Source organism: Trachurus japonicus, chromosome 13 (genome assembly GCF_045865225.1).
Source record: "Trachurus japonicus isolate A0001 chromosome 13, Traja_1.0".
Taxonomy (NCBI): domain Eukaryota; kingdom Metazoa; phylum Chordata; class Actinopteri; order Carangiformes; family Carangidae; genus Trachurus; species Trachurus japonicus.
In genome coordinates this window covers 27,902,559-27,919,477 of record NC_140919.1, presented here as the reverse complement: position 1 = coordinate 27,919,477, position 16,919 = coordinate 27,902,559, and the positions used below count along the sequence as shown (strand labels likewise).

General features: G+C 43.6%; 1 protein-coding gene across 4 annotated transcripts; it reads left to right on the top strand.

Annotated features, from left to right (window-relative positions):
- Positions 1 to 6,270: 6,270 nt before the first annotated feature.
- On the top strand, positions 6,271 to 16,919 carry LOC146976155 (sushi domain-containing protein 6). Of its 4 annotated transcripts, none has more exons than XM_085795695.1 (5): positions 6,271 to 6,431; positions 10,848 to 10,954; positions 12,978 to 13,178; positions 15,149 to 15,290; positions 15,403 to 16,919. In XM_085795695.1, exons 2-5 carry the CDS (start codon positions 10,861 to 10,863, stop codon positions 15,740 to 15,742), a joined length of 777 nt encoding a protein of 258 aa, XP_085651821.1. In that variant the 5' UTR covers positions 6,271 to 6,431; positions 10,848 to 10,860; the 3' UTR covers positions 15,743 to 16,919. The 4 variants fall into 4 exon arrangements, with proteins under 4 accessions (XP_085651821.1, XP_085651819.1, XP_085651820.1 ...); XM_085795693.1 differs by having other exon boundaries at positions 15,400 to 16,919; XM_085795694.1 differs by having other exon boundaries at positions 15,146 to 15,290.

The window sequence follows — 16,919 nt, the reverse complement described above, 5'->3', positions numbered from 1 at the left end:
AGATATTAGACACTAGAGCTTTATTTTGTTTTTGTTTTAGACCAGACCACACAGGACTTTGACCTTTGAGGTCAAATAGTTCCCCTGTTTTAGTATCTTTTTTTTAAATGTTGTTTTTAACATCTGGGTTTTACTGTGAGGTTCTCAGGAGAGCAGGCTTCACCACACCTTCATTCTTACTTTATTTTTTTATTTCACAAACTTAAGAATCATCCGAGGTAGGAAATGAACAGGAGCTGCTTTCAGGGCAATTGGAAAGCTGTTTTCATTCTGTGCCACATGTCGTCTCCTCGCATTGTAATCACTCTCCTACCACAGACACACAGCAGCTGCTGTTTTTACTAAGCGGTGAGCTGCTGATGTGACGGAGCGCTCATCACATCGCTCTACTACGCTGCTCATCCAGGTGAATCAATTAATGTTTTAACGCCTGGTTAGTGGATCTACGGGAATGCTGCTGAATCCACCACATAGTGTCAGTGCTTGAAAGGAGCAAACTCTTTGTCATTTGACAAGTACGTTAAATATTAAACTCTTCCAAAACTCAGCGTGACACACAGAGATGAGCGCTAGAGATCAGGGGGAAAAAGTGCTGCTCATGCCTCTGATGCTTGTGAAGACGGCTGTTTGGATTGAGGCTGGCATGCATTAGGCCAATTACAGAAAAATAATTGAATTACCTACAAACACTCAGAACTCTAGTGAACAACAGCTGCTGATAATGAAAACACACACGGGCATGAGCTCAAAAGAACCGTAAAACCGTTTCAAATGGAACCTCAATATCAAACATCACACCCTCACTTTATTTGGGAGTAATAGTGAAGAGTAAAAAGCTTCCCAACAACTTCAGTGATAAGATGTTGTTTGTTGGAGACTGTTGATTGACAGACGTGAGCTTAAAGCCGCCATTCATTGTGTGATTCATAGACGTGACTTTAATGACTCATTTGGAAAACGGGGCATGCAAATCCTTTTCACATCAAGAAATTCAGATCGATGAATTTTTCATAATGTAACATTCACTTGTATACACTCCACTGTCGACCAAACATCGCTTAAAGTCTGCCTCAGCGTGCTGCATGAAATCACAGATTGTTACCCACAGTTCAGTTTGGCCTTGGTCTTGTTATTATTATACAACCACTACTGCCCACAGAAGTGTCTTCATCAGCAGACATCTGTAGTTTCATACTGTACCTCAAAGCAACGAACAGAAGATCTCGGTCAAGATAAGACTGTGGTTCTGTAGCAGTTCATCCCTCTCAAGGTAACGAGATACGCATCAACACAGCCTGCAGATACGTTCCCCGCTCTAGGCACAAGGCTGCTGTTTCCATTCCTTCTATGTCCTCCAGCTGCTGCAGAGAGCAGCCTCCTCTCATCGGTCCAGACGGACAGAGACAGAGCCTGTGTTCCACCTCAGGTACATTACTGCTCCATAGGTTCTGTCACTCCGGTCTGAGAAGGTGATTCCCCATGGCCCCCCCCCTCCAGCCAGCTGGTGGGATGCCTCCATCCTCTTGGAAGGCCTCCCTTACAAGGATTGCTCCCTTCTTTTTAACCTGTGTAACTCGACAGATTGGGTCATATAGTCCAGCTACCTGACTTAGCAGGTTTCAGGAGTCAGCATGTAAAGCATGTCCTCTTCCATCTGATACCCAACATCTGAGCATCAGATGCTCAACGCAGAAACATTTTCTCAAACTTCTAGATGCGGTTTCTCTCGTAAGAAAAAGCTACAGCGCAAATGTGTTACTAGATATGTATTGGATTGTGTAGCACAATCACAATCACCGCAATGCACGACTCTACATCCTCTACTGCAGCTGTAGGCGCCCTTTACTCTAGCTCTCCTCCTGATGTAGCCAACAATCACTTGTGCAAAACAATGGCTGCGTGGCCGCCTACAGACAAAGGCAGCACTGACAAGGATGAAGACTTAAACAGGAATGTTTTTTTATTCTAGTATTTTTTTTTTTTTTACATGTTGCTTATGAAAAAGTACAGCTTGCTAAAGATTGGGACCAGAGTCCTCATTATCCTGTTAATGTCACTAACTGTTGCAGCAGCTCTACAGAGGCGCGTGGCTGTGGTTACTGTGATGACGCTTGCTCCGTAACCCAAATACTTCCTTCCAGACACTGTTTCCTTCGAGCTCTAGTCATATTTTCACATCACTGAACTCTGTTGTGTCTTCGCTCGTTTCATTTATTCGAGAAAAATAAATGGTGAGAAAGAATAGAAAAAATGTAGTTTCCATGCCCTTAAACATGCGTCAGAGTTTTCCTGTACCCACACTGGAGCAGCTTCACAACAAGTTTGAGCCACTAAAAGTAGGTTAATGGTAGACGTTGTCTCTCTTTTCTTTTTTTTGACACTTATGTTTTATTTCAAAAACACTTCAAAGAACTGAGTGGTCGCTGTTTACTTACCAGACAGTGCATTAACATTTTTTTTAGGTTCTGCATCTTTTTGTGGACAGAAGTGGAAATGTGTTGTGTGATGTCACGTGTCCATCGACGTTTCCTTCTAATCAGACACAAGAGACGGCTGAGCTGAGCTCAATGAGACAATAGACTGACAATCAGATTTTAGTTGAGGTAATTCAGTTCAGCCTGTGATATTTAAGGGAAGATCCTTTGTTTTTTTTCTTTCTTTTTCTGGTTTGAAAGAGTTTCCTCAAAATCAGGATGTCTTTCTACGAAATGCTGGTAATTTGCATCTCTGCTGTACTTTCTGAGAGGCCGTAGGTGGCTGAAATGGTAAAACAAAAAAAAACAGCACATATTATTTTTTTATTTCTATATTTGACTGATTATTAAGGCCACTGTTAGGAAAAAAGTGTCACCTGAGATTTTAAGAATTGAGTAATAAAAGATCAAAAAAGTAAAATGTAGATATGGTAAATTGGAATACGTTTTAGCATTTCCTGAAAATCCAGCCTACAGTTAATATTTTTGTGTCACACTTGTGTTTTGACTGTACCGACCTGGGTTCATTTTCATTCCACTGAAAATAAAGTGCGTGGGATTTTCAAGACCTTTATTTTGAAAATGAGATCTCAGATGATTTATTTTCCTAACTGTGGTCCTAATGCTCATTGTACATACGTTCCTGTTGTCCTTTTTTCTTTTGTTAATTTGTTTTTTTAAAACCCTTGTCTTCAATGCCTTTCATCCAAGTGTAAACAAACACACTTTTTATGGTATCACAGACTGTTTTTGTCATGCCTCATCCCACATTTTGGTCGATTGTCCTTTGATTATCAATGTGAAAAAACCCTGATGTGTTTGCTGTACTGGTGGACTGATGTTGCTCATTTGACAGACTTTAACAACATTTTAATGGACCAGATGTATACTGCTCTCTGAGGGTACACGTGTGTGGACATGTATACACATTCACGAGTTCATGCCTTAACATTAACGTTATTTACTTGACAGATTATGATCGTGAGTTGACACTAAGACTGTTAGTGATGGTGAAAGAAGACTTCCATGACTCTTTGTTCTTCTCATCTCGCATATCTGAAAGGTCTGCAAGTGATTTGAATGTCATTTGTTTGTCTCTGCCTTTTGGCTGATGTGTTAAAAGTAACACATCTCAGTGACATTCCTCACAGAGGCCACTTCTGATAGAGATTTTGACCTGTTTTCTTTCTGATGGAGAAAAGGTGCGGTCCAGACTGGACTGCTGTCTTTTCTCTTTATTTTTTTCTGTTGCGGTCTTCCTGCTCCACAGAGCCACGTTACAAAGGTTTTCTGTAGATGTCATTACTAGTAGCCAGTGAGCAGCTGTAGCACTGCTGCTCGGGGTTCTGTGTTTTTGCATATTGACAGACATTTCTCCTTTTTAGGGGAGTAGTCTTGGTTCTTGGAAACCCCTCCCCTCCCCCCCTGCAGGACTTCATCTCTGGCTTCCACAGTGTAAGTGTGGTTACTGAAGTTCATTTCTGGTGTCATGAGAAACCCTGACCACGACTGACCAACAGCCAACTCTACAAGATATACGACACTAGAATAAAAAATAAAAAAAAGGAATAATGAATAGACTTCCTCTGACAGACTGTTATGATTCTTGTTGACTCGACATGTTTTAAAGCTGGTTTTTGTTGATCTGTTGCAGTGTTGACATTTTGTCGTGCGTTAGACAGAAGTGAACCTGCACCGTTTTGTTTTTGTAAATTTCACTGGTATTGTAAAAACATAGATTACACTACACAAATTTTACTTTTTTTGCAAATATAATTTTTGTAAAAGTCATCCATGGTGTGTGTGTGTGTTTTCTGTTACACTTACTGCTGAATACCGGCTCAACCCTCATTAGCCTCACACTGATGTGCTTAGACCTTCATGCTAACATGTATCTGCAGTTACTCTCACTGGTTATTTGTTTGTGCAAAATGTAGAGGAGGCCTTTCTCTTTGATTGTGAGGAATTAACCCTGATCATGAAGATAAGATCTGAAAATATTCACACTTCTCTTTGACTAGACTGTGTTCCCAGTTCCCACGCCTCGTGTTTTCAACACCAGACCGATAATACAAATCAATTTTCATATGGTTTAGTGTGCAGTAAATGAATTTTCATTAGCACCTGAGGCTATTATTGATTAGAAGTACATTTCACTAACACTGAGGCTGCAGTGGACTTTCCATAGGAACTTGAAACTTGTTTGAGAAGCAGATTCACTCAGCTCTGACCTGCACCGCCCTGCCTGCTTTGCCTTTTGTTCGCTTTACAAGAACATAGGCATTCGGCAACATGAAAACATTGCTTGACTTATTAGAGCAATGAATGATTTGTATTGTATGGCATGATTATAAATGTGTCACTCAGGGGTTTGGATGGAACCACTGGTAAACAAAAACACACCCAAACTACAAGCCAGGAGCAGCAGAGAGCTGCTGCTTTACTGTTGAAGAGACTCTGGCAGACGCTGGCCTTTGAGGACGGAGAGATGATTCACTGACATTTCTGCTGTAATAAACAAGGCTGCGCTGTATCAGAATCAGATGTGACGAGGCCTAAACTGAATGTCATCCTTCACAGTAACCTAAGTGACTAATTACAGGACTGATGGAGCTGCCACAGGCTGTCTGGTGAGCTGGTGCTGCTGTAGACCAGCCTTCAGTGGAAACCCTGAGGACTTCTCTGCTGTATTACAGCAACAGCCAGAGTCAGAGCACTTGTATTTTTAGCATTTCCGTCAAGTCGCTCCGTCAGATGAAGTGAGCTCTGTGGTGGTGGCGGTGGCTCCTGCAGGGCTGCAGTTCCTCAGCTCAGCTTTTACTGTAAACAGTCAACATGAAGGATGGGCCCAGCCAAACGGTGACAGCTGTATTTGTGGTCAGTGTGAAAGTTAAGACTAGGTGAGGTTCTTCAGCTCTTTAGTGGCTGAATTAGGGTACGGCCTGAGTGCAGAGTTAAATGAAGAAACGGTGTGCATTCAAGCACGGTGGGGTGGGTAACTTTAAAAAGAGTGAGAGTTAATTCTAACGCTGAATATTATTATCCACAGTCGGTGCAGATAATGAAACTAGGTCAGTGTTTGGTTTGTGTTGTGCAGGCATTCATGGTTCATAATAAATCTTTAGTGACACTCTTCTTGTTCTCCAATATATATATTTTTTCATGACATTTCTCAACATAGTTGGGTGAGTTATTGTCCAAATGAACAAAAAAAAGCTGTGCTCGTTGTTTAATCAGATAAACAGTTAGTCCTACTGGAAGCCTGTTATTCAGTGGTCCAGTGCAGCCTGTTTCCAATAAGTCTCCTTGGTATTTTGTGGTTCTACTCCTACTATAGGCCTGTTTTTATTATCATTGTGCGTGTGTGTGTGTGTGTGTGTGTGTGTTGTGAGGACATTGTGGTCGGTCCTGGCAACTTTTATTTGTTGAGGGTTCAGACAAGTGAGAACTTTTATTTGAAAACTTTACAAAAAAATTCTGCTAGGCCTACTTTGAAATAAAATTAGCTTTTTTTTTTCTATAGGCCTACCCTATTATGTGAACGACTGTCCTCAGCGGAAGTCTGTGTGTGTCGGTGGGTGGGTGGATGTGGGTGTGTGTGTGTGTTGAGAGCATAGACGGTTGAGAGAGAGAAAGAGAGAGAGGGAGAGAGAGAGAGTCGCGTGTGTTTCCAGGAGATAACGGGGCGGCACAGGGGGGCGGGGCTTGGAGGCCCACAGCGGCCAATAGGAAGCCTGATGGTCGCTGTCAAACACAGCTGATCGATGAGTCAGGGAGCAGCAGCTTCGCAGGTCTCACTTGTTGCTGAGCAGGAGCGGAGACCGTCAGCTGACCACCGAGCCCCGCTCCGTCCGATCCGTCCGGCTCCCCCTCCTCTCCGCCGCCGCAGCCTCAACCACCAGCAGCCTCCGCCTCAGCGCCGGATCGCTCCGCTGCCGCCCGGATCTCCGCTCTCAGGTGAGTCGCTCCTGCCTTTTAAACCCCCGACACTCGCTCCGTCCAGAGAGCGGCTGTCCGAGCCGGAGCTGCCGGCCGCGGCGGCCGCAGTCTGCGCTGTGACGGCGGCTCCGGCGCCGTGAGAAACAGGCGCTCTGTGTCTCTGTGTCTCTGTGTTTATGAAGCTCGTTTCCAGCAGATTGAATGCGTGGGGTTGTATCTTGGAGTTCAACCAGAGCTCATAATAAATAACACAAACGGTGCCTATGTGATTTATTACAGCTATAGGCTAGTCTACAGTGATGATGATTGATCAGAGGAGGAGCATCGAGGCTCCCACTCCCACTGTTTATGTGATGGACTGTGGTCATCCTCTGCTGACCCCTCAGTGGGACTCAGGCATACCTAGCCTAATTCAGGTCTCTGAGCCTCTGCATGTTTGAAGGAAGGACTGGTGTTGTTGCAGGTCTCTGGGTCTGCAGGACACTTGGAGTGTAGCCTACTTCTGTTGTTTGAAGGGTGATGGCTTTAGTTAGAAGCTTGAGGGGGTTTTATGTTTCTGAAGGAGCTTGCAGGGTCTCAGACAGGTTCTTTAGAGGCTTAGTTTTGATTGTTTGTTTATCTTTTCCAACAGAAACATCTGGCTCAGATGTGAATGTGCAGCTTTTCTTTTGTTCATCAGTAAACCAGTGATCATTGGTTTGTGGCTGTTTTTGGCCTTATTGTCCAGGTCCGACTTCTCAACAGCTTCTTTCCCATTTTTATTCTTTTCATAGACTAAAGAGTCAGTCAAAGTTTTCATAGTCTTTGAGCCTGTTTGTTCTCCCTCACAACATCTGGTTGACGTAAGGTGCATTTCACTTAGAGCAGTATTAATATTTGTGTAGGGGAATTGTTTGTAGCACCTCATCACCCAGATCAATAGATACACACTGGAGAAACACTGAAACCAGCAGTATGGATTGAATCGCCCATGAATATATTGATAAGTGAAGTCTAAAGACACACAGGGTGAGGTAGCAGCAGCAGCAGCAGCAGCAGACAGACATGTTGGGTTTTACAGGTATGATCACATAATTGACTTCACATTGTGAACCATTAACATGAATAAAAATAAATGTTGCTGCTGTTGCTCATGCAGAGTCCATGTTTATTTGACTTTATGTCCTTATTAGCTTATACAAGCACTGAACATGAGCTGTTTTATGGATTCAATTATAACAACAATGGTGTCAGCACACAATTGTGTTGAACTGTATGGAGGCTGGGTGAAATGGGTTTTTAGTGGGTCTTTCACCCCCACAAACACATCCACCCCCACATGACCTGCTCAGTAATGCAATATCAGCAGTTTCACTGCATGCTGTGCACGCTCATTGTATGTTGTGTATCCTGACTGTTTAGAGCATCAGTACCAGCGCGTCCCGTCAGACTGAGTAATTATGTAATAATATACTGTAAGTTTGAATTAGATCCAATTGCATTCAATGAGGAAGAACCTCTGAATGTGTGGTTACAGACCACATTTAAGTTTTTTTTATTGAATTTGATTCAGTTCCTCTTTGCTGTATGTGTGCCACTCAGCTTTCTGCACAAAACCAGTCCACAGAAATAAATACCTGTCACACTACTGATAACCATCTCTGTGGTGGTTAGTGTTACAGAGAGCTGGTTAAATTTGTTATGTTTCTCAAGAAAAGCATTTTTCAGTAGTCTTACTGAGCTGTTAGAGCAGATAACATTAAATCTAAATTGCAGTTGTAGTTAAAAACTTGAGTCAGTTCTTAATAAATAAGAAATGAGGACAACGAACTGAACCATGTACAAGTTTCACATGTCGAGAGATTGAAGCAGCAGAGCAGAAAGAGCAAAGTTCACACTGGCAGAGCAGGAGTCACCTCCTCAGCTACTGATCAACCAGACTGACAGATGTGGTTCTGCAGGTGAAGACACGTAACGCTACTTAAGTTACTACCAGCCAAGTGTTAAAGTGTCAAAGCAGACTCCCAGGAGTTGACTGCGTGCTTTCTGTTCTCAGCTTGTCTCTGGTGCTCAGGTGTTTCTTAGGCCTCAGGTGGTGTGGATGTTTCCTGCACAATGTTTTGTTTTGTTTTGTTTCTCCAGGTCAAAACCATTTTCTTCCTCCTCATCAGGGCTCATGTTAGCTACACAACTCTTCCTCTGTTGGCACTAAACAAATCACTGTTGCGGCTGGAAACACAGAATACATCACTTCCTGTGTAGCCAGAAAATATTTCCAAGAAAGAGCTGGCAGGGAGCGAGTGTTTACAGCTGCAGACGTTACTTTACGTCACTTAACGTGGGATATGTGCTGTTTGTTTGACACCTTTATTCTGAATCATGCTGAGTGTGTACACATAAGCAGGGTGGGCTTCCCGTAAATGCAGAGTCAGTCCAGATTGTGTCTTTCAAGTTTCATACAGCTTCGGCCTTCACCATCTTGTATCAGAGACACTATACTGTAGCAGCAAATACTGAAATACGTGGGAACACTGACATTTGAAGCTCACCAGGATAATGTTTGTAGTGGTTCTGATTGTGGTGGTGTTGATGAGTCACATATTATTTACACATCCTTTATTCACGGAGTTGTGAAAATGTGGCCAGAGTGAAGGCGGTCAGTCATTTCACAGACTTGTGGTGGTCACAGCATCTACAAAAGCAAAAACAGCATCACAGTGAGTTCTTACCTGAAAGAGTCATTTTTATTTTATGTTGTCAAAAAGATTCTCTTGCCTCTCTGTTTCCAACTTGACAAACAATACAGCAGAAGTTATAATATCACAGAGGGCCGCGATGACTAAGATGCAGAGTTGCAGACATCCCACGCAGGCAGTGGTCACAGAAGACAGAGCTGTGAATACTGTATGTGTGTGTTTCAGTCTGTGTGTATTTGTCTGGGAGTGTGTGTGCGTGTGTGTGTGTGTGCCCATTTGAGTGTGGGGAATATTGAGGCAGGGGGCACTCCCTCGCTCTTCCTGAGATGACTGGCATCTCTCCTCACATGAAAGCACAAAACACACACCAAAGCTCACTGAGCACAAACACACGATCATTTCCACGCATTGAAAAACACTGTGGCATTTAGGCTGGCATTCTCACAGAGGTGCTGGTTTATCACAGGAAGTGTGCGTGCCTTGGATGAACGCCGTGCAAGTCATCTGGAGCAAGAGTCTGGCTCGTTGTGGTGTTTCACTCCCCCTCGTCCGAGAGGTTGCAAACAGGACAGGTTGACTGTCATGTTGGGTATGTGGCTGAACAAGTTTTACACCCTGAAAAGATACTCTGATGATTAGTATGCTGATTAACACAGTGTTTAACATGGGGTCTAAAGATGAACAGTGAAAAAGAGAATAGAAAACTGCAGCTGGAAGCACATCGACTCTTACTTCCTCTTTGAGAAATTCTGGATGGGCCTGGTGCCCCGCCCCCATCTGGGTCAGATGAGGAGTCTGTTGTGCCGGCGACTGCCAGATATCTCAGAACAGCGTAGTTAGCATCTTTGATTGGTTTCTCTTGTTTTGTTTATCTTGGTTTCAGGTTTTTTGGTGCTGGTGCTATAGAGCTGCAACAGTTGATTACTAGATTTTTGATCAACTGAAACTGCACAGACAAGAGTTTTAATCATTGATTAATGGTCGATTGAAAGCATTTTTTTAAACCCCAGAACTTCTTATGGACCTGGGACCTTTTAACTTTTTTACTGGTCTGAAGAAATGGCATTAATTAGAAACTAATCATCAGACGTATGGATTAAGAACATATTGGTCAGTTGCTCTCCTATTGCGGCCTGTGTTGTCTGAAAGTGGAACAGTAACATTTTGTAAATGGACAAAAATCAGAATCAGAATCAGAAAGCAGCAGCGTCGACAGAAATTGTCAATGAAATGAAATTGCCATGACGATCAGCCAAACTGCTGTGCTTCCGTTATTTAGTTCTTGTTACAGTAAAACGCACACTGTTGATGATAAGGTTTAGTTTTAACACAAGTCAGTGTTTTCATGTTAAAGTTGTGGAGGTTTTGTGGAGGTGTGACTGCTGTCAGCAGCTGACAGGTGTTAATCAGCACCACAGCAGCAGACTCGCTGTGTCAGTCTCCTTCAAGCTGAAGCAAACACTGCAGGCTGCTTCACAGCTCACCATACATTCAGAGAGGAAAAAACCCTTTGCACATCTGCGCAGCTGTGATGTCATTTCGGACCCTTACTTCACAGGTCCTTGACAGTGAAAGAGGTCCAACTTCTGCTTCCTGTTCAAAGATACTGTGAAGACACTTGTCCTCATTATATGTGTGTGTGTGGGGGTGGGTGTGCGTCTGTCTGTCTATGTGTGTGTGCCACATCTGTTTGAAGATGGCCGATATATAGTTGTTGTGTTTTTCTCTTCCTCTGACTCTATTTCTGGTGCTTCATCAGGAAGTCTGACTTGATGTCTGCCTCAGTCCTGCATCCATGGCCGTGTGGACCCGTCAGTCTGGTCTGTGGACTCGTCCTCCTGGCCTCCTCGCCGCTCCTCACTGCAGGTATGAACTCTAACCCAAAGCCCTCATTCATTCATTGGGTGTACAAAAATTACCATTTACACTGGATTCAAGGGAAAACTACTAACATTTTTACTGTTACCAATAATATACAATACAACATGCAACAAGCAATCCTGTCCAAGTAATTTGATTAGATGAGTCAATGAATAATGGAAGAAACAAACAGATCATTTATAATTTGTTGTTCCCCATTTATGGCTGCGATTTCATCATATGCAGACAATTACAGATATAGATATTACAGAAATATTTGCAGCAAACACAAAACTTGTTGGGTTAAATGGCATCTGAGCTGAGTTTCCTCTTGAGCTCACCTACCTCTGAATGTTCTTCATGATAAAAAAACTAACAAAAAAAAACCACACACACACGAAAGTGAAAAGGACTTCTCAGGGAATTGTTGAAAAGAATAAGTGTTTCTAAGAAGAACATATCTGACAGTGAGATACTGAAACATTTCACTCATCCAGATGAACTGTCACCACTGGTTTTGATTTTTATGACACTTGCATCATCACTGCTTTTCAAACACTAGATGACCTTTTACACAGCAGGTTGCAGGATGTAGACAATTTGTGCTCAGCTTGACATAGTCACTCTGCTTCGGAGATATAAAACTAAACTGCCCGGTTCCTCATTTTTCTCTGCGCTCTTAAATTTATATTTGTTTATTTGTTTTACTGAAGCTCAAACTCTGGCCATGAGAAAAGTGGCTGTAACTCAGTCTTCTTCCTGCTCTAACTGCATGAATAGCAGTTTAAACCAGAATTCCTCTTATGCCATTGTGTGAAACCAGCGTTTAGACTAAATATATGTACAATGACTCTCCTGCTCTAAAATCCAATAAGTTCCAGCTTCATTTGCAAAAGCTCTAGTGATTTTCCACTCCCAGCCTCACACTTGACCTACTCTACTCTTTGCATGTTGGTGGTGGGTTAAGGAGCTTGCAGAGGCAGTACAAATCGTAATTCTGCACATGCAGACATTTAGGGTGGAAGGTGAAGAAATAGAGGAAGTGAGTAATCGTGTTGGCTGCTGTGGCAAAGCTGTCCATTGGGTAAGCAGAAGAGGTCTGTGGGCAGAGTTCTTCTCACTGAATGAACAGAAAGTTGCTGTGCTCACGCTACCCGGCATGTAACATTTGCATAAATACGCAAAATTAACCAAATCCTGACCCCCAACTGTCTTTAACCCACCCTTCAGCATTTGTTTACAGTAACAGCACCTTTTTCAACCGGTATCACCCTCACTCATCATCCATCACCCTGTCAACACAACACCGCGTCCTCTTACAGAGCAATGAAACACCACCAACAACAAACAGACACATGGACCCTCAGGTTGTCCTGGGGCTTTGCTGCTCTTCTCACTCGATCAGCCACATCTTGGTGAATAACCACCATCTACAGCCGATAGACACTCAGTAACTGCAGGACAAAGGAGTGCATATTTCTATTGTCCTAAAACCTACACCTAGGACATGTCCCGTCTGTGACACTTTGGATCTGTGAATTATTACCACACCATTTGTAAGTCAATGAGATGATTAACACAAACACCTAGACAGGAGCTGCAGGGGTTGGCAGTATGACACAGACCTGTCATGCTTTTCTCACCCACTGAAATCTTTTCAGCATAAATGAGAAGAAATCAGAGTTTCTACAAAGCAAACTGAGCTGAATCTGGTTTCCAAGTTTCTGGCAGTGGCAGCTAGAGCGTGGAAGGAGTTAGAAAATCACCTCCAGAATGTTTATCCTCTTCTTTAAAGCCTAAGGAAAACACATGCATGTGGAGCAGTGCTGCAGAGGTGGAGGAGGGGAGGAAAGAGGAAGGCTTTATGGGAAATGTTTCAATTCTATGAGAGTATAAAAAGCATTAAACCGATGTCAATGGTGCTATGGGAAGGTTACCTATAATTTTGACTTTCAGTGCACAAAGCCGACTCAGACGTGCCACAGTTTTAAAAACCTGCTCTCATCGCTGTGTTTTTGTGTCTCTGCAGGGAGACTGATGAACTGCACTCACCCTCTGGTGTCCGAGCACGGAGGTTTCCGCTGCGACCCATCTCCGTGTCGAGGTTTCCCTTACAAGAGCTCCATCCATTTCTTCTGTGAGCCCGGATACCACACCAACAGGAACCGTGCCTCAAAATGTCGCCATGGGAAGTGGGTGCCTCCGATACCGGCCTGCATTCCCATCAAAGGTGAGAGTTTAGACTTGTTAATAAAACACTCAACACGCTGTAAATGGTGGCGTGAGGGTGCGGGGAATGGGAAGGTGTGTGATCCTGTTAGTCACAGGTCGAGTCCAGACCACCGCCTGGTGCACCATATTTTACTTTTATCCCAGCTGGGTTCACCACTTTTTAGTGTCCCCTGGAAACACTTCAGATTTTTAGCAGAGCACATGTTGTCAAAATGATGAAGATGTTTAATTGATGGTTTATTTGGTTGCATGTGTTTTAGTGCATTGAGCTCCCAGGGCCACCATACTTTTGGCCTCAGGGAATTGCAACAAACTCAACTCAAACTCAGATCTATTGTTATAATAACTTCAACACTAAATAATGATAATACAAAAAACTCCCAATGCAATCCAGGTTGGCAGTTTGATTTCCTCCCATGGTTCAGCTGCCCCCTTCTCTCTCTCTCCCTTTCTGTGTCTCTTTCTGTCTTTCTCTTTCCCTCTCTCTGGAGTTTGGCTAAAAGAAGACTCAAATCATGTGACTTTAAGATTCCTGTCTTTGTTAGTAAGCAGATATTTCTGGAGGGACTGTAAACATCTCTTGACATTTCCCAGCAGCACCGGCATCACAGCACTCCTCGGAGAGGATCTCAGTATATAATCTAGTTGTGACTCATCGCTGTTCATCCAGACCCTTTGCAGGCTGATTAGTCATTTTTAAGACAGTTCCTTCTTGTTCTGAGTTTTCAGGAAGCCGAGACTGTGTTGCTGTTGTGGTTACCTTTTGGGGTCTGATTCCCTGTGGAGGTCTACCATTGCTTAAAATGTGTGTCAATGTCAGTCCAAGATGTGAAAGCTTAGTCAGCATAAAAAGACTTCTCAATAGGCTTCACAAATGAGTTCAAGCCTCCAAGCTTTGATCATGTAGCATTTTATTATCACAGCATCATTATTGAGGCCTGATCCCTCTCCAATAGGCGTTCATCATTTGACCTACTTAGACATGCTCAGACTCTGTAGCTTCACTTTCCTCCGATCAGTTCCGACTTCCTCTGTTGCCATCCGTCAGTCGTGCTGCGACAGGAAGTCAGAGCGCACAAAGAGGAAGCGGGCGAAGAAACCATATTAACCATTAGACATTTCCTCTGTGTTGACGCTGTCAGAGCCTCATGGAAAGCTGCTGCCATTGTCATAGGCACAGAAAAACCACATGACTTGATCAAAAACAGTCTGCCATATTGTAGACCTTGTATTGGATCATCTCCTGCGTTCAGACATCACCACAGATAAGGTGGGTTTTCCCACAGCGGTGCAGCACTGGTCACAGTTAGATTCAGACAGAGGCAGCTTCCGCTCGCTATCTCAGTTAAATCTACCATATCTGCTGGTGTAACATCAAAGTGGTAATCAGTGGAGTTCAGATTTCCAGATTTCACTTACTGTTGATTTGGGGCCAATGTCACATGAATACATCATTGTGTTCAGGCCGGTTTGCCACAGACACCCAGTTCAACAGGCTGCAAAGCTACTTTGTGGATATGCAAAACTTGTGTCAGTCAACCCTGGGCTCATTGACCATTGTGTTAGACTACAAAGATTGTGTGACAGATTATGACCTGACATTTATAATGAATATCTTTGCATGTGCCATTTCCGCACAATCGATGCAACACTGTTTCTTCTTTTTCTCTCTTTGTCCTGTGGCTGTGATTCATTTTTTTCTTCCTTGATTATTAGTAAAAAATAAATGATCCAATGTATACATGTACAAGTCACAAAAAAGTTTCTGGCGCCCAATTTGATATTAAAATAGTTTGTTCTGTCATTGTCTGAAAATACCCTACACCCACATAAGACGGCAGGAAATGTGTCATGTTGATGTTTCGGTGTGATGTCTGCTGACAGAGAGCGCAGCAGACAGTTTGTTATGTGTTGTGAGTCTGTGCTGGAGTTATTTCTTCAACATTTTGTCTCTCTCCTCCACAGAAGGTCCCAACATGAACCCTGATGACAGGGCCAACGATTCGATGCCCAGCATGGCCACCACAGCAGTGGGCGTGTCCATCTTCCTGCTCACGACCACCGCCTGCCTGGTTGTCAAGTCGCGCCTCTACCCCTGTCAATCACACAGGTAAGAGCAGGATTGAAGAGGTTTTCAGTGCCTTGCTCAAGGACACTTCACCTGCTGCACAACACACCTGTTTATTCCACATTACTAAATGTCTCTCTCTTTCCTGCAGCAGCCGTCGCTCCTCAGACCAGCTGGACCTGATGGTGGACGGACTTCCTGTCTCCCTCCCCTCCTACGAGGAGGCTGTGTACGGAAGTTGGGGGCAACGCCTCCCTGCCTGCTCGACACCTGGACCCACCCAGCTATTACTGGCTCAGGAGGCTCCCAGCTGTCACCAGCCGCCACTCAACAACCAATCAGACGGCAGTCACTGCCCTCTCCTGTCCTCCCAGAGCCCCGACAACCCCCCTCCTCCGTACGAGGAGGTCCAGTCATCACACCCCAGGAGCAGGACGAGTGACGGGGAGGTGCGGCAGCTACATGTTGTTCTGTCAGATGACAAGGACACTTGATTGACAGACTGTCGTGTTCGTATATGACTAATTTTTAGCACATGGAGTGCAGTTGTTTAGCAACGAAAGCTCTGTTTTGAATGACAGCCATCTGCTGCGGTGTTTATTCTTCTGGAGGCTGAAGAAAACAAAAACATGGACTGACAGCGGCCTCCTGTGCTGCCTGCACTTTTTCTGGTCGGCTCCAGCTCACCAGCGTCAGGGGACTGTGTCCTATCACATGCTATTATAGACGAAGCTCATAAGCTCTGATTGGCCAGTTGTCAGGTCACAAAGGCCTGGCAGAAGAGGACTAAAGTACATTAGTGAGATGTTGATTGTATAATGTTTTGTATGAATGTATGAAGAGTGAGTGTATGTGCACACACAGCTTTGTTGTCAGGTAAAACCATGGTATCCAGAGTGTTGTTTTCTTCAGGACAGTGCAGCCCTTCAGTTTAAATGAGAAAATGCAGTGAAACTTAAAATGTTTTCACAGGATATCAGTGTGTGTGTGTGTGTGTGTGTGTGTGTGTGTTTTCAGTGTTGTTCTGGAGACGTCGTCTATTTTCCCCCTCAGTGACGGGGCCGATGGAGGCTTCCTTTGTGAAGTCAGCGGCATGCTGTTACAGAAACCTGTGTGTTTCCACGGCAACTGACTATTCATTTCTATTTGAGAATTCTGTGCAGCGTCTCTCTCTCTCTCTCTCTCTCTGAGCCTAATTGGACTGTCATGCACATATTGTTGATGTGACGCCTGCGTGGTGCAAACACTCAGGTGAGAGGTGGAAAAACAGCTTGTGATGATGTTAATTTAAAAAAAAAGTTTATTTGTGTACAGCTGATCCAAAGATGTGGATCCAAACAGTCAGTGTGTTTCCTCCTGTGTTCATTTGGTGTGAAGTCAAACAAACAAACAAACACACAAACCAACACACAGCACACACCCTGGGACCAAATGGAAGTGAAACTTGTTAGAGAAAATCTGACTGTCTCTCTTCTCCCTTCAGTCTGGCTGGTTCCCTCCCTGACGCTCTGCAGACGCCTTCACAGACTTTGAATGTATTTTATGTTTCACTTTGTGGCAAAAAATCTGAACTATTATATGGATTGTAATATTTACAGAATAATTATTTGTATATGGTATTATTGCACAGAATTATATTGTGAATAAATGTTGATATGCTTCTTTGTTTCA

Bases quoted from the DNA above. Each gene is read 5' to 3' on its own strand.
- LOC146976155 (XM_085795691.1), top strand. From the start codon at position 10,861: ATGTCTGCCTCAGTCCTGCATCCATGGCCGTGTGGACCCGTCAGTCTG. The intron at 10,955-12,977 runs GTATGAACTCTA...GTGTCTCTGCAG, and splicing joins CTCGCCGCTCCTCACTGCAG to GGAGACTGATGAACTGCACT. The intron at 13,179-15,145 runs GTGAGAGTTTAG...TCTCCTCCACAG, and splicing joins GGCCTGCATTCCCATCAAAG to AAGGTCCCAACATGAACCCT.